This window comes from Phocoena phocoena, chromosome 1 (genome assembly GCF_963924675.1).
Source record: "Phocoena phocoena chromosome 1, mPhoPho1.1, whole genome shotgun sequence".
In the NCBI taxonomy this organism is placed as follows: domain Eukaryota; kingdom Metazoa; phylum Chordata; class Mammalia; order Artiodactyla; family Phocoenidae; genus Phocoena; species Phocoena phocoena.
This window is the reverse complement of record NC_089219.1, coordinates 33,043,030-33,067,574: the sequence shown is the minus strand read 5'-3', so window position 1 is coordinate 33,067,574 and position 24,545 is coordinate 33,043,030. Positions and strand designations below refer to the sequence as shown.

The following is a 24,545-nucleotide window of genomic DNA, read 5'->3' as shown; positions in this document are numbered from 1 at the left end:
TGGAAGGAGCCAGGAGAGAAGGAGAAGTTGAAGATGTGAGAGAGAGACGCAGTGATCAATGGAGTGAAGTCCCCAGGGCAGCTGGGAGGCTGGCATCCAGAGCAGGGGAAGGGCTGGTGCTGAGCAGAGAGGACCCCCGCAGTTTCCATGGTGACAGGCGGGAAGAGGGAGAGACCAGGTGGGAGAGGAGATTGGGGGACAGATGGGAGAAGCCTAGAGAGTCCCCATCAGGGGACTCGGCTTTCTCTGGGAAGAGGAGGCCAGATCTACTTTTCAGTAGGGAGCAGAGTGGGTGGGGGTCTGAAGAGGTTCGAAACCGCAGGTGTGGAGAATGGGAAAGTGAGCTGACCAGGCCCTGGAGAGGGGTCCAATGGGAACACAGGACGGTTATCCCCATAGGGGAGGATGGGAGAAAAGACCTAGAACATCGCAGGTGCTCCACACACGCATTTTTGGTTTGGCTTGGGTTGGGCTGGGCTTTTTTTGCTTTTTTAAGCATGATGATTCTGAGGGAGGAAGGAGCCTGTGTGGGATGAGGGAACCTCCCCGCTCCCCACAAGGCCAAAGTAAATGCAGTTCCAGGCCCTGCCCCTTCCTTCCCACTGGGTCTCCTTCCTTCCTTCCTTCTCTCCAGTGTCCCCCCTCCCACACTGAGCCCTGCCAGGGTCTGCCCCCGGCCTGGCCACCAGCTGGCTCTCTCATTTCTGCATCTGGCCTTGGGAGAGTGTGACTCTTTCCTTGCCTCCCAGACCAGGACCCCAAATGCAAGGTTCTATCTTCCCTTGGCTATGGAACCCTGGGGCCAGTCTGTCCCCATTCAGCCAAGGTTCCTGGAAGGCAGAGGCCATGACCCCCACCACCTTCCAGCAGAAAAGGGCTTCTTAAACCCCAAACCCGAGCTGATACTGATGAAGGAACTTCAACTAGACCTGAGAGGCACTTCCTGACAGAGGTGCAGTGTGGCCCAGAGGGTCCCAGGCTCCTCTGGGAAGAACAGGCTCGAACTTTCTCTTGCAGGGGGATAAAGGGTAGGGGCAGTCAGCCAGGCCTCAGAGTGAGGCTCTTTCCAAGAATCCTCAGGGGCTGGGACGAGAAGTTTCCCCTGATCCAGCGATTCTAAATATGGCAAAGGGAGCAAAAGCACGTGACCCAGGGCCCCGCACCAGGGCTGCTGCTGCGGCCGCCGTTTCTCTGGGCCAGAGGCCTGTGCTGGGGCTCAGGGCTAGGAGTGAGGTCTCAGTGGAGTCCCAGTTTCCCCATCTGCAACACGAAGGTAGGGGACAACTCAGAAACGGCTAAAGTCCCTTTAGCCTTACAGCTCTCCAGCCGTGGGGCAGAAGGGAAAGGGCTGGCCTTCAGCTCAGTTCCAGATTCTTTGAGGATGTCCCTGGAGGGACAGCAGCTGCCAGTACATAGTACAAACTATGAAAAAAATGTGCCCTCCTGGAGGACCAATTAGAAAAGGCATTCCCTTTAGCATGAAAAATGATAGAAACTGACCCTTCCAAATGACCCCATTAGAACCAGGTAACCCTTGCCCTGGGCTGACCCACCCTCAAGCACAGGCTGCATTTGGCACCACTCACCCTCTCAGCCCAGCCCTTTGCATCATACAGGGCACACAGGACATGGGGCAGCTCTGGAGATGGCCCTGACAGCCAGCACAGCCCTGGAAGGGCCAACCCCTTGTGGTACCACGTGTCTCCGTGCCCCTCTCCTGGCTGCCGGGAGATGGACGCTGACCCAAGAAAGCAGCCCCCACACACATAGGTAAGGTTGAGACAATCAGATTCTTTCTCTTAGGCATGGAATTAAGGCCTACCATAGAGGCCTACTCAATATTCTGTAATGGCCTATATAGGGAAAGAATCTAAAAAAGAGTGGATATCTGTAGATGTATAACTGATTCTTTTTGCTGTATACCTGAAACTAACACAGCATTGTAAATCAACTAGATTCCACTAAAAATTTTTAGGGCTTCCCTGGGGGCGCAGTGGTTAAGAATCTGCCTGCCAGTGCAGGGGACACGGGTTCAAGCCCTGGTCTGGGAAGATCCCACAGTCCGTGGAGCAACTAAGCCCGCACGGCACAACTACTGAGCCTACGCTCTGGAGCCCACGAGCCACAACTACTGAAGCCCTCATGCCTAGGGCCCGTGCTCTGCAACAAGAGAAGCCACCGCAATGAGAAGCCCCCGCACCGCAACAAAGAGTGGCCCCCGCTCGCCGCAACTAGAGAAAGACTGCACGCAGCAACAAGGACCCAACACGGCCAAAAATAAATAAATAAAAATAAATAAATTTTTCTTTTAAAGTTTAAAAAAAATTTTTAAAGAAATAATACATGAATGGATGAAAAAAAAGAATAAAAGATTATGTATGACTTAGGGGAAAAAAAGAACCATAGAAGCACGTTGGCGGAGGTGCAGAGAGAAGTGGAGATGAGACTGTCGCTCCAGAATCTCATCTCCCCCTCTCGACTCCACAAAGCCCAGATGTGCTTCCTGCTGTGAAGCCTTACAAATTCTTCCCTCTCCTTCTGGTAGGTGTTCTCCACCTCCACATGCCAATTTTTCTTGAGCCAATGTGAATGGTCTTGGTCCCAGTATGGTATGGAAGGCGGTGTCTTCTCGACAAGGTGCTTTATGAGTCACAGCCTCGTTCTCTCCCACCTGAACCAGCTCCAAAGCCTCCTACTTGTTCTTGCTGCTTCCCTGAGCCATGCCAGCTAGACTACCTGGTGCACCAGGTAAGTGGGCTGAGCAACATGTCAAGGGTGGCAACGAGGAGCGGGCAGGGGCTATCCATCTGTCCAGGGCTGGCCAGGCAGCGCTGACTCCTCAAATAAACAGGGAGCGTGTCCTCCCAAGCAGGAGGCCAGCAAAGCGAAAGCAAACTAAGGGGTGGAATTCAGGCAGCCTGAATTTTGGAAACTTAAACAAGATGGCCAATGGAAACTTTCCCCTGGTTCTACCTGAGCAGCTTGTGTGGATTTGGGTGACTCAGTTTTACATGCTGAGCTGGGCATAAGATTTCATTTGAACAAAGAGCTTTGCTGCTTTTTGTTTGTTTGTTTAAAGTGTGAAATCCACCGACTTGCAGGCTCAGGCCCAAGCACCTTAAGCATGGTTGCAAGGCAGGCCCTTACTCACCCCGCCACCTGACTCTCCACCACTCAGTGCCCCACCTGGCACGCAATACTCCATTGTCACAGCTCTGTTCCCCCCCAAAAAAGCAAACAGAACTTTTTTGCTCTGTTTTTTGCTCCTCACCTTTGCCCATGCTGTATCTGCCCCTCCTCCAATACGGCTGGGTTAGGTGGGAGCCCCCACTCTATGCTCCCTTAATCCCCCATCTCCAGCTCTACGCTCACCTCCATCATGGCATTTGCCTCAACACGTGAAAAGCACTGTTTTGAGTACCAGTCTCCTCCCCCAGACCAAGAGCTCGTTGAGGTCCTGTCCTTTTCACCTGGAATGCCCTGTTCCCAACTCAGGATGGGAGCTGGGTAAAAGTTTCCTGAAAGAGGGGACGACCCAGCACTGGACCTCTGACTGGTACTGGTACCCAGGGTGCCCACACCCTGCTGGCCGCTCCCAGCTCCACACCTCAACCCTCCCCGCAGCAGACGGGATTATGAGGGAACTGGGGTGGGCAGCAACACCCAGGAACCCCACAGTCCAGAGCCACAGAGCATTCACTCACTCATTCAGTAAGTACGTATTTACTGAGTGCTCGCCGTGAGCCAGGCACAAAGACCGACAACATCCCTGCCTTCATGGAGCTTACGGTCTCATGGGGGGAGATGGATAATAAATAAATAAGACAATGTTCAAACTGTCAGACGATGATGGAGAAAAATAAAGAAGGAAATGGGAACAAAGAACACTGGTATGGGAGTCGGGAGCTATTCTACAGAGGGTGGTCAGGGAAAGCAGCATTGAGAAAGTGACATTTGGGCAGAAGGAAATGAGGTATGAGAGAGGTGCCTGAGACCTGAGCCACAGGGTGCCTGGTGTGTTCCAGAACCATCAAGAAAGGAGTGCTCGGGGCTTCCCTGGTGGCGCAGTGGTTGGGAGTCCGCCTGCTGATGCAGGGGACGCGGGTTCGTGCCCCAGTCCGGGAGGGTCCCACATGCCGCAGAGCGGCTGGGCCCGTGAGCCATGGCCGCTGGGCCTGTGCGTCCGGAGCCTGTGCTCCGCGGCGGGAGAGGCCACAGCAGTGAGTGGCCCACGTACCGCAAAAACGAACAAACAAAAAACAAACAAAGAAAGGAGTGCTCCCAGAGCGGAGTGAGGAAGGGGGAGAGTAGTAGGCAGTGGAGGGAGGTGGGAAGCAGAGCATCTACTGGCTAGTGTGAAGATTTGGGCTTTTAGTCCAAGTGAGATGGGGAGTTTTGAGCAGAAAGTAACATGATCTGACTTACGTTTGCAGAAGATCACACAGGAGGTTGAGTGGAGAACAGACTATGGCACGAAGAGGGGATGGGGAAAGCAATGGCATTCACCCCTGTCTTGAGTTGACACGCTAATGGTTAATCCAAGCGACAGGTGATGGTGACTTGTACAACGGGAATAGAGGTGGCAAGAGGTGAGCAGATACTGACTATATTTTGGCACTGAAAGATCCCTTAGGGTCAATGAATCCTCTCTTTATAGTTGGGAAACTGAGTCCCAGAGAGGGGCATGACCTACCTGTGATGATACAGGAGATCAGTGGCAGAGCTGGGACTGACACCCAGATTTCCCTATTCCTAAGGTAATGTTTTTTGATTTCTCCTCTTTCTGTAGAAGGACCCAGGCACCTGTCCCTCATGCCCACCTTGAAAATTCCTTCATCCTGGTGGCAGAATGGGGCCCGCCCCTGCCCTTCTCGCTGTATGTGTCAAGGGTGGCACTGGGTTCGAGGATTACCCAGGCCTCCAGCTACTTGAGCCTGGCAGGGGTCAGGGTCACCTCTTAGAAGCCTTCTGTCCTCTGAATCAGCAGAACTTGTGCAAAGGGGGAAGGGGGAAGGGAGGGAAGAGTCAAAAGAGGGGAAAGAGCTTGGTTCTCCCAGAGCAGAGAGGGCACCGAGAGCTGGCAGGGTGGAACAGGAGCTTGGGGAGGGCTGAGCCCCCTAGGGAGGACACCCTGGAAGTCCTGCAGACTCAGCCATTGAGGATCTCACCCAGGGGGAGGTTTATGGGGATTGATAGGGGAGGAGCGTTTGGATGCATTTGCTATTAACAAGGCCACACCTGGGGCAGTTGGTTACAGCCGCCCTGAGAGCATTGCTCACCATGGGAATCCCAAATCCAGGACCAGCCAGACTGAATTCAGCAAGACTGTCTCCAATGGGCCCTGACAGCTGGGAAAGGCTTGCTGAGCGACCATGGCCTGCTCCACAGCCAAGGTGGAGGGGTGGTGAGGAGGGTCTTAGGCTGGAAGCTGGAAGCACATCTGCAGACATCTCCGCCCGCAAGTTTCCTCGGCCTTTAAGGGGAGAGGTTCCGCCTGATTCAGAGTCCCTTGAAAGGCAAGGCCCTGCTTCATGGCTCTGAGAAAGGTGTCAGGGTTGGGGGCAGCAGACGGGGAGGCACAGGATGTGGACACAGCTAGGAACCTGGATCAACAGGCTCTCTATCCTGACTCTGCCACCACTCAGGAGGGGTTGGAAAGCTCTCTCTGAGTTACAGTTTACTTCTCAGGGAGAGGAAGGGGTTGAGTAAGGGTCTCCAAGAGCCCCATGTTTTGCTGATCCATCTGGGACTGATGATTTTGACTTCCCAATGGGAAATGAAGGAGGCAGCTCCTGAAGCTGCCAGTCCTGAGGGACTTCTAGGGTCTCCCGGAGGTGGAAGGTCTTTTACATTTCATTTGCATGGCACTCCTGTGCGTGGAAAGTCTAGAGAGACCTCCTTCTACCTCCAAAACTCCCCTATAATTGAATAATCATAGCAAGGAGGAGTCAGGGTAGACCAAAGAAGGACTTCCAATAGCTCATTACCCACAGAAGGGGGTAGGGGACAAATTGCACCTCTGGTCCTGACGCCCCCTCCTCTTCTGAGGAAGACAGAACCCTACACGTTCTGAGGAAGACAGAACCCTACACGTTTGAGAGCGGAAAGAACCGGGCTTGAATTCAGCTCCGATCCTGACCCCTGCCAGGCTCAAGAATTCAGCCTTGGCTGCATGACCTTGAGCAAGGGAACTGTCCCTCTCTGGGACTCAGTTTCTCCATCTGTCCAATGGGGCCAATGATCCCTAGTGCGGCAGCCTGGAGGCAGAGGTCTGGCCCCGATGAACCCCGAGCTGAGGGGTTGCAGAAAGGCTTGGGTTCACTTCGGGACGCAGAGGAGGTGGACACCAGGCGGGGTTCCTCGGGGAGAGGGAGACGTTCCTGGGGAGGAGGGCTCCTGGGGGACTCCTCCCCCGGCACGGCCTCTGCCCCTTCCCCCTCAGGGGCCCCTTCCCGCTCAGGGGTCCTCAGGGCTGACCCCGCCTTGTCAGCAAGGGGAGGGACATACTGGAAGGGGCGGGACGCGGTGGTGGGCGGGGCCCCGGGCTGTTCCTGGGAGGGGCGGAGCGTCGCCGACACCCGGCACCGCTCGCGGGAGGGGCGCGGGCGGCGCTGCGGCTCCAGTTACCTCCCTGCGGCCTCCCCCGCCCCGCCGGCTTCTTTTTCCGTTTCCAAATTAACAATTGAAAACGCGGCGGCCTGAAAGGCGAGCAGCGGGCCAAGCGGAAAGTGTGAAGGTGCCGCCGCGTCCCCGAGGACGGGGGCGGAGATGGGGGCGCGACACCCCGACTGCCCGCGGCTCGCCCACCCATCAACGCTGCGTGCTGGGGACTGAGCGCTCCAGGACCCAGAGGTGCCAAGGGCCCTAAATCGGGTCCTGGCCTGATCCGGCCCCTGGTACTGCCCTGGCCAGTGTTGTAGGACCCAGTGCCCAGACTCGGGGTGGTGCCAGCCCCCGAGGGAGGTGGGGGGAGGCACTAGGGCTGGGTTACTACTCTCGAGGCTGAGTGCCCAGGAGGGGCAGGTGCCAGGCAGCACCCTCATTGTACAGTCCTTAAGGGCTCCCAGAGTCAGGTAGGTTCGCATGTGAACTCAAACAAGTCATTTCACCTTACTGAGACTCAATTTCCTCACCTGGCAAATGGGGAGGGAAGATACAGCGACCACACAGAGCTGGTTGTGGGGAATAAATTAAATGAGAAGATGCATGAGGCTGGCCACAGTGAACACAATAGATAGTAGCTATTATTATCTTGGGTTGATAATGACGATGATATTGAGCCCTGGGCACACCTCCACCTCCACCCACAGCCAAAGGAGCTGTCCACCAATGGGGAATACTGGAGTTGACAGGTCTTTCCCTCCCCTCACTTCCTCTGGGCTTCCCCAAAGCCCCACTTGACAGATAAAGAAACTGAGGCCAGGAAGGTTCTTGTAAGGGGCTCAGAGTCACATGGAAATGAAAAGGGCTAGGGCCTGAGCCCAGGTCCTGCCCCCAAGCCCAGGCTCGTCTTATGGAGATGGGTGGTCCCTGGGGTTGGGACCGTGAGCACTGGACCCCCTTCCTCAATGTTCTGAAGATGGGTGCTGATACCAGGGCAGCTGGGATGAACGAGTGGGTAATGGAGAGAGTCCCTGCTCCCGGGTATCCAGAGGTATGGGCCTGAGGGTGGACACCAGGGAAAGATACAGTTTCTGGGCCCCTGGCACCCCATAATGTAAGCTCCATGAATGCAGTGACTTATCTATCTTGTTCACCACTATCCCTCCTACACCTAAAACAGGGCTTGGTGTAAGAGCAGATTATCGATAAATATTTGTTGAGTGAATGAATGAATGAGCAGGTCCCCTCTTATACAGCTTATACAGTGGCCTCACACTCCCCACCTAGTTGGGGAGGGGGGTTTGGAAGAGGAACTCCTCTCCCCAGCATGGAGACCCAGGGCAGCAGAATGGTGGGAGACAGAGGCAGGAACCAAGACAGAGCGAAGGAGGACATAGCGAAGAGGCTCCAGAAGGCGAAGTTGAGATCAGCTCTTTCTTCCCAGCCCCCCACTCCTGTCCGGTCAAGCACTCGCCCCATTCCTCCTCCCTCCAGCACCTCTTCACTGACCACCACGATTCCAGCACCATCCTCATCCTCACCCACAGCCCACTTACCTTGCAGTCTGTGCACCCCTCCCCCATTTACAATCCTACAGTGGCTTCTCATGGTTCACAACCTGAGGTCCTCAGCCCAGAGCCTGAGGCTGTGCACACACTAGGCATCAGCCACACTCCACCCCTCCATACTCTGTCTATTTCCACCCTGATGACTTTTGTGCTCTCTCCTCTTCTTGGGATGTTCCCCCTTCCTCCCCAAGAATCCCTGATCTGCTTTGAGAAGTGCTCCCCCAGCCCCTGGTTGGGATTCCTGGCCCCCTCTGGGCACCCCAGGACCTCTTTGTGATGAGACAGTTCCTACCTCTGTCCACTCCCCACCCCCCACCAGCTCATTAGGATCCATCCGTCAAGGGCAAAGCCAGTTCTGACTCCTCCACTTCCCGCGGGCTGGCCAGTACATGCTCAGACAGTATCTGGGAGGCAACAAGAAGGTCCAGGTCTCCAGGGCCTTAAGCATCAGTGAGTCAGGAATGTCCCACTGTCCTCTGAAGCCCAAGAGTTCTCAGCAAGGGCATCTTGGGGTTGCTACAGAGGTGGGTGGGTGGGTGGAGGGAGGGCCAATGCAAGCCTACCTGGTGGGGCTGGGAAAGAGTACAAATGGAGACGCACACACTATAAGTCTGAATATTTAAAAGCTTAAATCAAGCTAACAAGCTGTTAAATAAAATATGATCCATCCTTCCTGACACATATAGCTTCATAAGGATCTGGAAGGCTAGGCCTGAATTTAAAATCTTGGATCCCTTGGAGTCCCATGTTGGAATCTGGCAGGGAGGGGACAGCCAGCCCCTGCTACCCTCCAGTCCCTGGCCCATGGTGTGCCCTCTTCTCTTCCCACACTGGGATCGTCCCTCACCAGAGGGGGCCTTGGGTACATTCCTGTGGCTGCCCCCAGCCTGCTCTCATCCACATTGGCTGCAAACACCTGCCCTTGGACCTAGAAGCACTCACACAACAGTGGCCCTTGGGATGGCGAACCATCAAAGAGGTCTGTGCAAGCCCTGGAGTGGGAAGTCCAGGGTCCCCCGGAAGGTGTTCTAGAATAAGGAGGGCCGCGCACAGGCTCCAGGTTGGTGGTATGCAGGGCCATAGAGTGAGTGGGCAGAATTCTGGAACCCCACCTTTGACTCACCTAGAGCAGCCCTGCTTTAATGTATTTTATATACTGTGTTACTCCTGCGCTCCCGTGTCACGTTTCATTTAAAGAACCAGATCTACTGCTTAAAAGCTTGCAAAACAGCAGTCAGGACCCTTCCCTCCTACTGAACAATGGAGAAGCTGAGGTTACTGGGACCACAGTCATGCAGCAGTTTAGAGCAAATCCAGTGCTCGATCCCAGGGCTCCCGCTTCCTGGCCAGGCCCTGGCCTCCGTGGGCACATTTCTGATCAGTAAGACGCAGTGCCTCCAATGGACTTGCCATTGGGAGGTGGTGAGTGCCCAGTCCCTGGTGGGGTTTAAGCAGGCCTGCTGCTGGGGACTCCTGCCTTGACGGGGGCTGGACCCTCCACTCAGGACGCTCAGCTCAGGAGTGGATTGAGAGGCCAGACCAGGCCCAAGAAAGAGAGGGAGTCCTGGTATAAATAACCGTGGGGGACCGAGATGTTTGGGCTCGTCTCCTGGGCGACGGCTGTGTTTACCGCCCAGCGAGGGGGGGCATAGCCCACACATTTGCCTCCCTGACTTGTAGCCAAATTTCTCCAGGAAGGGGTGGCCCAGGATTAGCCCCAAACACTACAGCTCTGTACCCCTATGAGGTCTTCCCCCTAACTCTGCCCCAACATGGGCCCAAAACCTCCCTGACATTGCCCCCATCCTTCAGCCCCAAATCCTGCATGGCACTGCATCTCCACCAGCCACAAATGCCCCAGCATTTGGCCCCATAAGTCCCAACTCTGCCTAAATCAGTGGGGGGATGGAGGGTGGTGGGAGCGTGAACAGGGCAAGGGAAGGCCCCAAGCAGAGTAGCTGGATGTGTGCCAGGGATCTGAGCTGGGGTCACTGGGCACGGGGGTAGAGACAAACCTCTCCCACGGCCCTGGCCAAGATAGAGGAGGGCTGCAGCCCCCAGATTAGGAAAGTGCAAATCCCTTTCCCCAGCCCAGTGACCACGCCATGCCTGTCATGTGCAGGGCATTAGATGGCCAGACTCCATCGTGGGAGGGGCTGGCAGGTGCCTGTTGGTCATCCCACGACCAGCTCCTCTCCCCAGCTAGCCAGGCCAAGAGAAAAAAACCTCAGTGCAGGAGGGCAAGTGGAAAGGTCCCTTTCCCCATGGGGCAGCAGCTGCAGCCTGGCCCAAGCACGGAAGCACAGGGGTTGATGTGAGCTGAGTTCCAGCCTGCAGGCCAGCCCAGCCTAAAACACACACACACACACACACACACACACACACTCTGCCCAACCTACTGATGGATCCTGCTTGGGACACCAGCTGCTTTTCACTGAGAGATCAAAATAGGAGCTGTGTCCATCAGGGGTCCTAGACAGGTGCCCAGACACCTGGGCTCCAGTCCCATTTCAACCACTTCTCAGCTGAATGCCCTTGGGCAAGTCATTTCTCCTTTCTGAGCCTCAGTATAAAATAGTGTAACAAATATCTTCCTCCAGCGTTATGAGAACTCAATGGGATTCATTGAGTAAACATTAATTAAGCCCCACAATGGGCCAGGTATGCCTTAAAGCATCAAGTGGGAGAGGCGATGTTCTTCCCAGTATGAGGCAGCATTTTGGACCCAGAGGCTGAGGCTCAGGGATGTGAAGAGACCTACCCAAGACAACACACAGGGGACCTGAGCCCAGGTCAGCTCTGCAGAGAGGTTTTCATTGTTATTTATTGTTGTTGGGGACAATTGAGACTCTTGGGCTGAGCCTAGGCTCTGCCACTGACCTAAGTTTGGTCTATGCCCTGTTCTGGGCCTCAGTTTCCCCATCGGTAGAGTGAGGGGGCTGGGTGGGATCCGTGATTTCCACACCCTATTGAGCTGGCAGACAGGGAGGGAGCAACGAGCTTGGCAGGCTGGGCCTCCTGGGCTCTGCCCCCTCCCCAGGGCACCCTGCCATCAACTGGGCCTAACCCAGTGCTTTCACGGGGCTGCTCTAAGGTCACTGTTCTGGGGACCCCCTTAGGCCCCAGACCCCCGTGGCAGGTAGCCTCAGGGCCTGCACCCACCCCCTCTGCCTCCAAGGCCTCCCTCAGCTCATTCACACACACCTTCCCCCAAGCCAGGCTTTGCAGAAGCAGCTGAACTTTCCATACAGGCAAAATCCAAGGGCTTCAGGCCAGGTCTGGCCAGGCCCTGGCAGGGTTAGTGGGCAGCTCCAGAGGAGACGCTCAGGGGCCTGGGCCCTGAGGGGAAGGCGGAGGGAAAAGAGGCCAAATGGCTGGCCTCCCCAGGGCACCCTGCTAGAGCCTCCCCACAACCATCCTCCTTGCCAGACCCAGAGAGGTGTTTCTAAAATACCAATCTGCCCATGGCACTCCCGTCCTCAGTTCCTTCCTGAACTCTAGCCTCCTGCAGGAAGCCACAGCTCCTCAGCCTGGAGTTCTCAGCCTGGCCTTGCTCACGTTCCAGCCCCTTCTCTGCACACCTCCTGCCCCGTCTAGGCTCCCACTCTCCTGCCATCTTTCAGTTCTTTACAAATGTCATGTTCAGTCAGACCCACCTCTGGGCTCTGCCCATGCTAGTCCCTCTGCCCGGAATGCTATTCCCTCCTCCTGTTTGCCTTGACTCCTACTCACGTTTCAGGTCTCAGCTGAAACCTCTTCCTCTGGGAAGCCTTCCCAGCCACCGCCAGTTTGGGACTGGGCCGGCCCCCACAGGACTCCACCCAGACAGCTGCCAGCCTCCTGGTGCATCTCCCCCCCCCCCGCCCCCCACCTGGGGAACACAGCAGGGTCTGATTCATTGCTCTGTCCCCAGCACGTGGGATAGGCCCTGGCCCCCAGGGACTGCCAGTCCAGGCTTCCCAAATGAGAGAGGAAGAAAGAAGGAATGAATCCTCAGTGTAGAAGTGGGGTGGAGATAGGACCTGAACTTTAAGGCTCAGCTGGTCCTCACGGCAGCCTTCCAGCAGGCAGGCCCATCAGGGCCAGTTAGGCATAATATGGTGGAAAAGATGACAGCCTCCAGAGCTGGACTTCCAGGGTTTGAATCCTGGCCCCACTATCTACACCCAGGCAAATTACTCAACCTCTCTGTGCCCCAGCCTTCTCATCTGGAAAATGGGCACAACCGTACTAGCTACTCCTCTGGTTGTTGAGAGGAAAAAGTGAGAGAAAAAGGGCAAGTCCTCAGAGCAGCATCTGGCCTACAGCAGGCACTCCATAAGCATCAGCTGTTATTGTCTTTGTTATGTTTTTCTTTAATTTTTTTTTTTTGCGGTACGCGGGCCTCTCACTGTCGTGGTCTCTCCCATCGCGGAGCACAGGCTCCGGACGCGCAGGCTCAGCGGCCATGGCTCACGGGCCCAGCCGCTCCGCGGCATGTGGGATCTTCCCGGACCGAGGCACGAACCCGTGTCCCCTGCATCGGCAGGCGGACTCTCAATCACTGCGCCACCAGGGAAGCCCTGTTATTGTCTTTACTATTATTGAGAGCCATAGCAGCGGGGGACGCTGAGCCTCCGAGAGGGAGGTGACTGCCCAAAGCCACCCAGCAGGAAGGTGTCTCTTGCTTTCCCACCCTAACCCACTCCCCCCACATACACTACAAGTGACCCCCACGCCAGCCCGCCCACGGTGGCCCGGCAAACCTGCTCCCACCCGCTCACTCCACGGAGTCTCTGCACACTCAGGCTTCAGTTCCATCCTCCTGGACATTCACCGCTTAGTGGCTGCATGACAGGGCTTATGCTGACCATTTAAACTTCAGTGTCCTCTTCTGTACAATGGGGTAATGACAGTGCCTACCTCCTAGGGCTCTGAGAAGGATTAGATGAAGTAGCATGTGGAAAATACCCCAGATCTGGCACCATACCCTGTATAGGTTAGACTATGAAACTTATTACTATGTGAAAACCATTAGAACCCTTGAGCTTCTGAGCCCCCAGTAAGGTGGTCACAGAGCCCCGGCCGCTGCGCAGGGGGCTCCTGAGGAAAGCAAATGCCAGTCCGGCCGATATGCTCTTACAGGACCTCTATACCAACCACCCTCCCCCACGATATCCCCTCCTCAGGGCTGAAACCGGTGCAGGCCAAGGTGAGATGAGGGGTCCAGGACCCAAGAGAAGAGGCAGCATGGGCCGAGGAGCAGGGAGAGTAAAAGCAGAACAGGCCCTCTTCTCATCAAAGCACTTGGTAGCTCATGAAGCACCTGATGCAGGCAGCGGCCCTGGGAGGTGGGCAGGTGGAGATGATAATTGTCATTCTACATGAATGGAAGCTGGAGCCTCAGAGAGGCTGAGTCACCTGTCTGGGGTTACACAACCTTTAAGAAACAGAGGTGGGAGCCAAACCCCGGCCTGCTGACATCTGGTTCAATGTTCCTTTAACTGCGGGGTAAGCCCTGATTCTGGGTGACCTAACCCCCAACCCCTGCCCCCGAGAACAATCTTGGCAAGAGCCCTGGGCTGGTCCTCACCGCACCCCAGGGCAGGCAGGCCTTGAGGCCCAGGAGGAATAGACCGGGGAGACTGATGGCTGCCCCAGCCCTCTAACCCTTTCATCCCCGCCCGGACTCCTCCCAGCTCTGGCCCCAGAGCTCAGGAGGGAGAAGGCAGGATGGCGCCCAGACTCAGGGATTTCACGCACCGGTAAAATTCTCAAAAACAATTTAGGGACTGCATGAAGTTGTCAACTTTTTATTTCGCCAAGTAAGGACATTTTAAAAAAAATTCCCAGGCCCGTCATTTCATCAAAGAAAGGACATAATCTCAGACTAAAAGACAGCCCTTTAAATGAAATAAATTTCGCTTTGTGGACAAGTCACCACGTTGTCCTTATTTCTCTCAGTTTTGCCTTAGGCCACTGAAGAGAGCCCGGGTCTGCTGACGCGTGTGAGAACCATTTTGCAGCTTCGGTGTGGGAGTCACACAGACATGGGTTTGAATCACCACGGACAAGTTGTGTCATTTGGTGCACATTATTTCCCCTTTCTGAGCCTCAGTTTCCAATCTACAAAATGGGAACATGAATAGTGCTGCCACTCAGTGGTACCTGGAGAGCTAAGTGGTCTAGAGTTTGCAGAGCCCTAGTTCTGAGACGAGATCAATCAAGCCCAGGCTCCCAGCCAGCGGCACCTCCCTGTCCTGATGCTGCCTATGGCTCCCCGTCGTCCACAGCGTCAAGCCCACCTCTGTAGCCAGACCCTCTGGACACACCCGACTCTGCAGATCCTGGGGCAAAGAGAGTAGAAGAACAGAGTCCTGCCTCAAAGCCTTTGCTCTAGCTGTGGCCTCCACGTGGAGCGCACTCAGGACAAAAATCACAAGGGCTTCCAGCTCACTGCCTGCACCCAGAGGACCCAGGGGTCATTTTACCACTTCTCTCTAGTCGGCAAAACCCTTCTCATCCTAACAACCAGCCTCAATGTCACCTTCATTCCCTGGCTCTGCAAACATTCACTAATTACCACCCACGCACTGTGCTCAACCCCATACAGAAGAGCCCAGAATACACAAGGGAGGGTGAGTAGAGATCAGGGGGCTCCAAAGGGCCCCCAGTCAAGCCAGGGGTGGGGGGCGCAGGGAGCGATTCCAAGAAGAGGTGGTGCTCAAACTGGGATCTGAAGGATAAATAGGAGTTCGCTAGATGATGGGGTGAGCGGGAGAGGGGACGGACTGTGGGGTGGAAGGAAAAGCATCTGGAGTATTAAAAGCACACCTGGGGACGCTCTAGGTTGTTTCTTAGGCGAGGAGCAAAGGATCCCCGAGAGAGGGGTTCCTGACTTGGGCACTGCCGGTGGAGGAGTCACTGTTGGGGGGAGGTGGATACGTTTGGAGACAGATGCTGAGTTTGAGGTGCCCAGGGGATGAGCAGGCGAGGCATCCACAGGAAGCTCGGGGATGAAACTGCAGAAGGGGAGGCTGTCATCACAGAGGTGACCCCCCAAAGTCACAGAAGTATGTGCACACACATGGAAACTGTGCATGGAGAGGAGGGCCCAGGACAGAGTCCCCAGGAGACCCAACATTCAAGGGGAGGAGGAGGGGGCAGAGCTGCTGACAGAACCCAGGGAAGAGCCAGGGGCGGGTTGAGGAGAGTCAAGGGAAGGGTGCGTGCAAGCAAGGAAGGGCCCCTCGGGAGGCAGCCCAGCAGCATCCCAGGAGCCACAGTCTGGGTTCAAATCCTGTCTCTACAACGTATTAGCTATGTTGACTTTGGGCCTTAATTTCCCTATGTGTAACATGGGGCTAATTTACTTTTCGACAAAAAGGAAGATAAAGGGCATGGAGGGAGGCTTGGGTCACATGTTCCTCTGGCCCCCATCCTAGGTCTCTCCCACCAGACTGGCACCAGTCCCCAGAGACCAGAAGATTAGATGAGTGAATGAAATCAGGGGCTGCCCCTCTCCCTCAGAGTGGACGGCGGAATGGGAGGCAGCTTTCCTCGGTTCTCGGTGGCTCCAGTACCAGTCTCATCTATCGCGGAAGGGAGGTGGAGAAGGCCCCAGGTGTGCTGTGTCCTTCCTCTTGGCCTCAGTTTCCCCACGTGGGAAACAAAGCCATGAATCTGCTTGAGCTCGGAGGCCCTTCCGCCTCTGATGCTCTGTGGCAGGGCGAATGGAGGAAGGGTGAGGGGAGAAAGACCTAATCCAGACCTACTGGTCCTGCCCCAGGGGAGGAGGTCCCACAGGGGTCCGGGTCCCCATTGTCCCCAGGGACTGGTCCCTCCAGAAGAGGGTGGCAGCCGGACCAAGGAAGGCAGAAGCAGAGGTGCCAGGATTGTGCTGACAAAGCTGTTCCTTCTCCCCTCCTCTCTCCCTACCCCTCCCCTCCAAGGGGACAGCCGAGCCCGGCAAAAAATAAACTCAAAGGCAGTGACCTGGACGGGCCTGAGGCTCCCAGGGCGGAGTGACAGGGAAGCAAGGATGGAGGAGATGACCACACACCCCCCCACAGAAAGCGAAAGGGTGCCTGATCTGATCCCCCCTGCCCCCCCCGCCCCCCCTCACCAACAGAGGGGCTCAAAGGGAGCAGCTCCATCCACTCTCCTTCCATCACGCTGGGAGGGTTGGGTGCCACCTGCTTGATAGGCACAATGGGCAGAGTAAATCTTGTCCAGGCCAGCTAGACATGGGTTCCCAAGTTTTGAAAAAAGTACCCCAGGGAATCTCACTCTACCTCCTGGTTTGGGGAAGTCAGTCCTTCCTCCTGTCTGACCTCTATCTCGCCTGCTTCAGTGGGCCCATTTATCTCTAGCAAGCTGCTCTCCCCCTGTCCCACCTGCCTGGCCTAGATGTCTGAGGAGTCTCAGGAGAAAGCGTTCCCCAGACTTCCCTGCAGGGATTGCGGAGGGCCCCTGGGCAGGAGACCCCGCTCCACCCACTGTTCCCCAAATCTTTGAGAGGAAGGAATCTCTGAGCTCCCTGCTCCCTTGCCTCCCTCCCTCAGGCACTGCCCAATTAGTCTGCTGCCTGAGGCTGCCCCTCCCGGTCTCACCTCCCCAGGTGCCAACCCCCAGGGCACGCAGATCCTGCCCTAGGGACAAGTTGCCCAGAAAGCCTAGAGTCCTGGGGGGAGTGCTTTCGGATGCCCCAGAAGTGTGACCAGCACCCTCTCCCCGGCCCCTCAGAGTTCCCGCTGGGGACAGGCAGCCTTCCTGGTGCCCTTCTAAGTGCTGCCAAGTCCTCTGAGGAGCTCAGGAAGAAGGTACTGGAGAAGAACTGCCACCACCCCGCACCCTACCCCTACCCCCACCCTATAAAACTCAAGGTCTGAGACAGCGGCTCCTCCCATGCATCCAGAGTCCCTCTGTGCCAGGCAGCCCTTAGGATCCACTTTCCTGCTCAGCCCCATTTTACAGAGGGGCATAGTGAGGCTCAGGGATTGGGGTAGAGTAGGTGTGGGCACCTTCCCAGTAAGTGTCGGGACTGAGACCTCTAAGTCTCCTTTGGGATTCCCTGTCCCTATTCCCCAGAACAACAAGCTCAGGAGAGAGTGGGGGATGGCCCTCCCCTCCCAGGAGTCCCTGGCTGTCCCCCTGGGCACCACGGCTTCACTTCCACCTGCCTGGGGCCAGACTAGCTGCAGAGTTTGATAACGAGGCCCACATCTCAGCCGTACAGCAACACCCTCACATACGCCATCCTCCCTGTACACACACAGACACGCTCACACCTACTCCGTCCCTGCGAGTCCCTGGGAGAGGAGGCAGGAGAGCCCAGTGGTCCAGGCACCCTCTACAGCCTCCTCACTGGGCAACGCCCCGGCCCCCCCGCACTCCCGGCGGGGGCGCAGGCGTGGTCTGTCTCTCCCTCTGCCTCCCCAGCCCCCGCACTCCCGGGCGGGGCTTAGGCGTGGTCTGTCTCTCCCTCTGCCTCCACAGACCTGGTACGGAGTTGATGCTCTTTAACTCTGTTTGTCAAGTGAAGGAAGGAACAGTCAGTGAGATCCTAGGCACCCAGGCTGACGTCCCGGTGCCACCATTACACTCACTGCGTGACCTTGGGCAAGTGGGTGATGTCCCCTCAGTAGCCCCACTTTCCTCAAGTGTGAAATGAGGATATGTGCCACTATTATGTGCCCACCTGATGTAATGGCTGTGAGGGTTAAGTGAGAGAATGCCGGGAAGAGGCAGGGCAAGGCGCATCCTAGGCTCCTCAGATGTCCACAGAAACGCGTCCTCAGGCTCCCTGTGCAGAGCCGCTCACCCCGTAACCCAGGCGAACGCAGCTCTTGGTCACCCCCAGGTACACCCAGACACACTCACCGTGCTGACAAGGACATCCGTCAAACCTCTCCCCAGGAAGGAGCATGATGACGATAATAACGATATAATAATAACGGTGATAAGATAACAGCTACTATTTGTGCCCAGCATGGTGTCAGGTGCTTTAACTCACTTGGCCCTGACAATTCCAGAGGCAGGTATTATTAGTCCTATTTTTCAGATGAGAAAATGGAAGCTCAGAGAGGTTAAATAACTTGCCCAAGGACACATAACTGCTAAGAGTGGAACCAGAAATGAACCCACATCTGTCAGACTCAGATCCCATGCTCTTAACCCCCTGCGGGGCAGCCTCTGGAGCAATGAAAAGTAGCCCCTCTTCCTCCACCTCAGCCCCACAACTCCCATACAGGGGCCTTTAACAAAGGGGCTGCCTACAGGTCAGACGCTCAGAATTCCCCGCTGGGCCCCCTAGCCCACAAGAGGGTCGGCCCTGGCCAAAGACCCACATGGGTGCAGGGGAGGAAGGGGGATGAGAAAACCTCCAGCTGGCTTCTCCAAGTCTGGGGAAGTTCCCTGCACAGCCTCCTCTGGGGACACGGCCTTGGCCCGCTCTGCAGAGCCTTCCTCTCTCCTTGTTCCCCAGACAATTTCAGCTCTCCTGACTGGCTCAGAGAACCTTAAATTAATCACCCATTCAAACTGCTGCCATCAGCCCAAGAATAATCACCGCTTGAAACTCTCCTGGCTCCGGCATTCTGAGAATATAGGCTTCTGCAGCAATAGGGAATGAAGTTAGACAACCAGCAGGGCTTCATCGATGGAAGGAATGAATGCGCCATGGAGCTGGGGTGGGGTAGCAGACAGTGAGAAATCCAACCTGCTCCAGTGACCCCAAAGGAGAACGTGGAAAGGAGGGAGCAAAGGGGGTGTAAGGGGTAGGGAGAGAGATAGAATAAGGGCTAGAAGCCCGGTAGGATGGTCTCTCCATTATGCCCTTCTTACAAAGACCAAACAAAAGGACCAGGACTGAAAAATAGCAGCACGAAAAATTTGGGTCACACTCCAAGACTTTCTCCATCGCAAAGCCAAGTTCTTGGAGCAGTCTCCCCTATTGGCCGGGCAAGGAAAAATACTATCTAAAGTCCTGATCTGGGAGGCAGAAGGCCTGGGTTACTGGCATAGTTCTACCACCGACTCATCGGATGTGACCTTGGACGAGTATCTGCCCCCTTTCTGTGCCTTGGTGAACCCAGCAGTGCACCGCAGGGCTGGACAGAGGACCTCGGAGGGAGCTTCAGGAGAAGCAAAGGTCAGCAAAGTCCTAGGAAGCCAGCCACACACTCCCACAAGGGTCTAGGGCTGCCCTCCAAGGTGGATGCACAAACACACACAGATCCATAAGGGCAGACCTGTAGCTGTGAACAGGTGGAGGCAGAAAATGCAAGAGATGGGGCCGACTCAGCTCCGTCCTAGAGGTCTAGGCTGGGGCGCAGGCCCAGGTGTGCGTCTGTGAAGGCGGAGAAAAGGTGGGAGCAGCTGTGCATTAGATTTCTTTGCATTGGATGTATGCTGTGTGTGCGCTTGTGACACCCCTGGGCAGGTGTTTCCAAGTGGCCAGGAGTGCATGCACGAGACAGACCGACGGGCATGTAGCAGGGATGTGTGTGTGCAAAGCCGTGCACAACAAAAGTGTGACTGCACTGGGTGAGGCTGGGCAGTTTCCACCCGATTCCACAAAATTCTGCCGCTGCCCACTCCCCCAACAGCCTGTGTCCTGGGGGGACAGGGGGACAATGACGCAGGAGTGTGGCTCCTGAGCAGCCCAGGGTTGGGGTGCTGGCTGGAGCTGAGGTGCAAGAGGAAGACGGCACCGAGGCAGCACCAGCTCTGGGTTGAGGCTCCTCCACGCTGACTGGGGGGACCTCTCTTGAGCCTCAGTTTCCTCACCTGCAAATGAGGAGGACCCCAGCCCCCGCCTTACTGGGCTGCTAAAGGACACAATTAGAGTGGTTTATAAAGGGCATCAGCGCCGTGCCCGGCACACGGCTGATGCTCCACGTGTGATCAGCAATTTCAGTTCAAACGCCAAGGGCCAACCCGGGCAGCCTCAGGGGGCAGCGGGGAGGCCCTGGACCGAGAATCAGGAGTCTCCGGCCTGAGCCTGCATCTGCCACTGATCCACTGTGTGATGTTAGTCTCCAGAGCCTCAGTTTTCCCATAAACAAAATGGGGCTGTCAAAATGTGTGGACCCACCTAGCAGGGGGGCCTGCCTGGGGGCTCTGGGCACCTTTTGCTGGGATTATTTCCAACGCAGGTGATGTTCTTTCTGACAGTCAGGGTGGGAGCTTGGTGGGAAGCACCGGGGTTGGGAGCCTGAGGGGCCCAGGAGCTGCTGCTACCTCCTCCCCTCCCCATTCCCACAGCTTCTGACCCCAGGGACAAGGCTGATGAAGGATGTTTACAGAGCATAAACCTTCACTTAGAGAAAGTTCGTGGGGCAGCTGGGGGCTGGGAGCTGCAAGAGTCTCACAGCAGCGGCAGGCGGCGTGGGGAAGATGAGGGGAGATGGGGCTTTGGTCTGTACCTGCCCCTTTCAGCCCTCTGACTTCAAAAGGGAGGCCAGGGTGGCCTTTGACAGGGTGCAGCAAGGAGGCGAACATCCCTTCCAAAGGCTCAGAAGCAGGATGGGCAGTGATGTGGTGTTTCTCAAAATTCAGGGAGCAGGGACTGTGAAGGGCTGAGGGCTGAAATCAGGGACTGGGGCACAGGGGGTGTAGTAGGGGCTTGATGACAGGACCAAGGGCCTAAAGAGACGAGGGAGAGCTTGGAGAGGGGACAGCAATCCTTCCTTCTGGGTCTCAATGAGAAGAAGACAGGAGTCAGTGGTTCCCACTTCCCAGAGGCCTGCGGCTGCTGGCAAAAACGCTAGAACTGGGGCTGGTCCTCTGGGTGATGTTCCACACCTCGGGGCCAGAGAAGGTGCAGGTTCTGGGTGGGGCTCAGAGGGACATGGCTGGCAGGTGTGAGGGAGGTGTCCCCTGGGGTGAATGGACCCGGCTCACCTCAATTCCCTCCTTGCTGAGTCCTTCTCTGGCAGGCTTTTCTTCTGGGGCCCCTCCCACCAGGGCCTGAGTCTCTGGGAAGGGGGTCCTAGCTACCTGTGCACACTGGACTCCCCTCGCTTGGGCTGCCTGTGAGAGTCATTGGGGCTGGGGAAGGATTTGACCAAAAGTGCAATAATCAGGCTAGAATTCCAACAGCAGGAAGAACTTCCTGGCTCGCCCAAGACCCTGCAGTGAGTGACTGCACAGCCCCACATCTGGAGCTCCTCACGAACAGGAGAGGCCTCCTGTGCGGCCCCCTCCCCCAGGCCCAATCATAACACCAACCCCTCACACTCCCACAGGCCCTTGCGGCTCACCGAGTTCTTTCCCACCCATTACCTCGTCCAAGAGGGAGGCCCGCAAGTCTGGGGTTTCTACCCACTTGGATGGCCTAGAGATCTAAAGCTCAGAGAGGCGCAATGATCAACCCAAGATCGCACAGCAGGCAAGAGGTGGGGTTCCTGACCCCTCAGCCCACTCTGACCTCTAAGATGAATGACCCGAGATTCCCAAATGTCCGGACGTTTTCACACCACATTTCCTCTCCCAGAGTTCCTGAGAGATGCCTCAGCCCTGGGATCCTGGTGACAAGTGGTCAGAACAACCAGGTCCCTGGCCAGGGCATTCCTGGCATCCAGAAAGGGCAGGATGTGGGGCAAAGCTACTAGCGGATTTAGTTCCTGGAGAGGAAGGAGAGGCCCCTCCAGAGGAGGTGAAGACAGTGCTGGCCAGAGGACACGAGGCAAGTCCTTCACACTCAAAGGGGCTGAGAGGCCAGGCCTGGGGACCAAGGACCTCCACCTCAGAGCTCTATTGCTTCCCCAGGCCCAGCCTTGCCTCGGAAAAGTCATCTCCCGAGAGGAGCCCGCGGACGATGCAGCTGCTCCCTGCGAAGTGTCTCAGCCTCCACGGGCACCCAGGCTACAGGGTGGGCAAGGGCGCCTCAACGCAGCGGCTCTTCATTAGCAGTCCCCTGCCCCTCATCCCCAACTCCACCGTCCCTGCTACCCCAGCAGAGAACCCGCAGCACTCCAGCAGCCCTCTCTGCAGAGAAAAAGATTCATCCAGGCCCTGACAATGGGCATTGGGGGATGGGCTACTCCTAACCATTGACCCTGACCCTAAGTGAGACCTCACGGTCCAGAGCATCTCAACTCTCTGCCCTTGCTCCCCACCCCCCCACCCCCCCGGCCCTGCCCCGGCCCGCCACAGGAGGTCTCTGCACCAAATCGTGGCTGCTACCTTCAGAAGCATACAGGCTGAAAGAATTCCCTTCCGCTACCCTCCCTGTGGTCAGGGGGCTCCTTTGCCAGCATTCTCCTCCCCTCCGCTCTGAAATTCTGTGGGCCAGCTAGGATGGGGCAGAGGCAGGCAAGCAGACAGCAGAGGGTCAGGCAGGAAGACAGACCAAAAGACAGGTGGAAGCAGACAAGTAGAAGAGTAAGATTCAGGTGGACAGGTGGATAGACAGATGGACAGACAGGCACCCAGATAACTGGACAGGCCAACAGAGGGATGGAAACAGACAAGCAGAAAGACTGTTGGATAGCTGGAGAGACAGAGACAGGACAACTCACACACCGGCAGAAACTCACTCCGGCGCAGGGACAGCCAGACAGGCAGAAGGACTGTGGGACAGTCAGGTGGACAGGCAAGGGGACCACCCAGGAGACCCCAAGACTAGAGGGCCCTCTCTGGGGGCAGCAATAAGGGATTAATATCGGCACATTTCCCAGGGACCAGAGGTCTCTCTCCCGGGCACCTTCGAGCGCCCGAGAGCCAGGCCCAGCCCTTCAACTGATATCTGCGGGGCCTCTCATGTTCCCGGCTGGGCCAGGCCGTCCCCCAAGACTGAGCTCTGAGCTGCCAAAATTCGCTCTTTACATCCAAGAAGGGTCAGTGTTTTTGAAAGTTGTAGGAGCCTGGCGAGGGGGAGGAGGGGGCCCGCAGCGTGAGTGTTTCCAAACTTACTCCTCTCCTCTTTCTTTTTCCCCAGGGTGCCCAGAGCCAGGCCTGGTGCAGCGGCCAGCAAGCTGGGCAGGCTAGCTGGCCAAGCCTGCAGGGCAGGCGGCAGGGCCCACTGCTGCCACTGGGAAGTTGAGGGTGGATGGCAAGACTGAGCGAAAACTCAAAGTCAGACAGCACACGCCAGTGTCAGAACTCTGGTGGCTCAAGGGGAACCCAAACACCTATAATTGGGGACCAGCCCTCAGCTGGGGGGGAGATCGTCCCTGGAGAGGGGCATCTCCGAGGGGAGTCCAGGTGGGAGGCCACTGTAGCTACAGAGCTGGGGAGAAGGTGACAGAAAGTGTGCGGGGGCCAAAGGGCCCTCTGTGTCTGGGACACAGGGAGACAGAAGTGAGGAAGAGGAAAAGGGAGCCGCACTTTAGTGGCTGCCGATTGGAGAGAGATGGGGGACAAGAAGCTGGACGTGGGGCGTACAGAGGACAGAGAAGCAGGGGTTGGAGATCAGGATGGAAATCAGGAGTTGAGGTGGGGGAGGTCAGAAGCCAGGTCAAGCTGGGGTCAGGACTTGGAGAGCGGGGGGTATAGGGGCAGGCTGTGGGGGGAGGGGGGATCGGAAATCGGGTTCAGGCCTGGGGGCAGAGCGATGAGGGTCGGCCGACCGGGGGGCTGGGGGGCAGGAGGCGGAGCCAAGGCGGGGCAGCCGTCCCCCGGGAGCCCAGGCTCCTGCAGGGGCCACGCGGGGCGGCAGGGGCCACACGGGGCGGCAGCGCGAGGGCACGGTCGGGAGCTCGGGGTAGCAAACTCACATGAAGACGTGGTAGACGAAGGCCCAGCCGCGGGGTCGCTCCAGCACGTTGTAGACCCAGTTCTGCAGGCGTCGGTAGCGCTTGTACGCGGCCGAGGAGCGCTGGCCGCAGGCGGAGCCCGAGCCCGAGCCCGGCCCTGGGAGGGGCGCGTCCGGCGGCAGGGGGCTGCCCAGGAGGCCCAGGCGGCGCGGGGAGCCGCCCCCGCCCGCCTCGCCCTGCTCGCTCTGCACCGCCGTGAGCGCCACCAGCTCGGCGCGGGGGGCGTCCGCGGGCAGGGGGGCTAGGCCGAGGCGGCGCGGGGGGGCCTCGGCCATGGGCGGCGCCAGGCGGGGGGGCCGGGGCCCGGGTCCGGTCCGGGGCTGGGGCGCGCGAGGGGCGCTCAGCGGCGCATGTCTCGGACCCAGGGCCGGCGGGGCGGCCCGAGGCGGGCGCGGTCGGCGGGGGCTAGGGGCCGGGCCGGGGCCGCTCCGGGGCCGGGGGCGGGCGCTCAGAGCCGGGGGGCCGCCGGAGCCCGCGCTGACCGCCCTCTTCCCCGGCGACTGGGGCGGCTCTTTCCGACTCCAACTCTCTTATTACGCGCTCCATGCCGCTCGCCTTTCCACCTGCCGCCGGCGCGCCGCTCACATGTCAGCCTCCCCCGCCCCGCCCCTCCCCCGCTGCCCCCGCCCGCCCC

The 24,545-nt window shown here is 57.3% G+C and overlaps 1 protein-coding gene across 2 annotated transcripts in view; it reads right to left on the bottom strand.

Annotated features, from left to right (window-relative positions):
* KCNQ4 (potassium voltage-gated channel subfamily Q member 4) overlaps window positions 1–24,186 on the bottom strand; it is a 54,230-nt gene extending 30,044 nt beyond the window's left edge. For both annotated transcript variants that reach the window (XM_065898339.1, XM_065898345.1), the window contains exon 1: window positions 23,873–24,186. In XM_065898339.1, the coding sequence (XP_065754411.1) occupies window positions 23,873–24,186 (314 nt within the window). The remainder of the gene's footprint in view (window positions 1–23,872) is intronic.
* Between the last annotated feature and the right edge of the window lie 359 nt (window positions 24,187–24,545).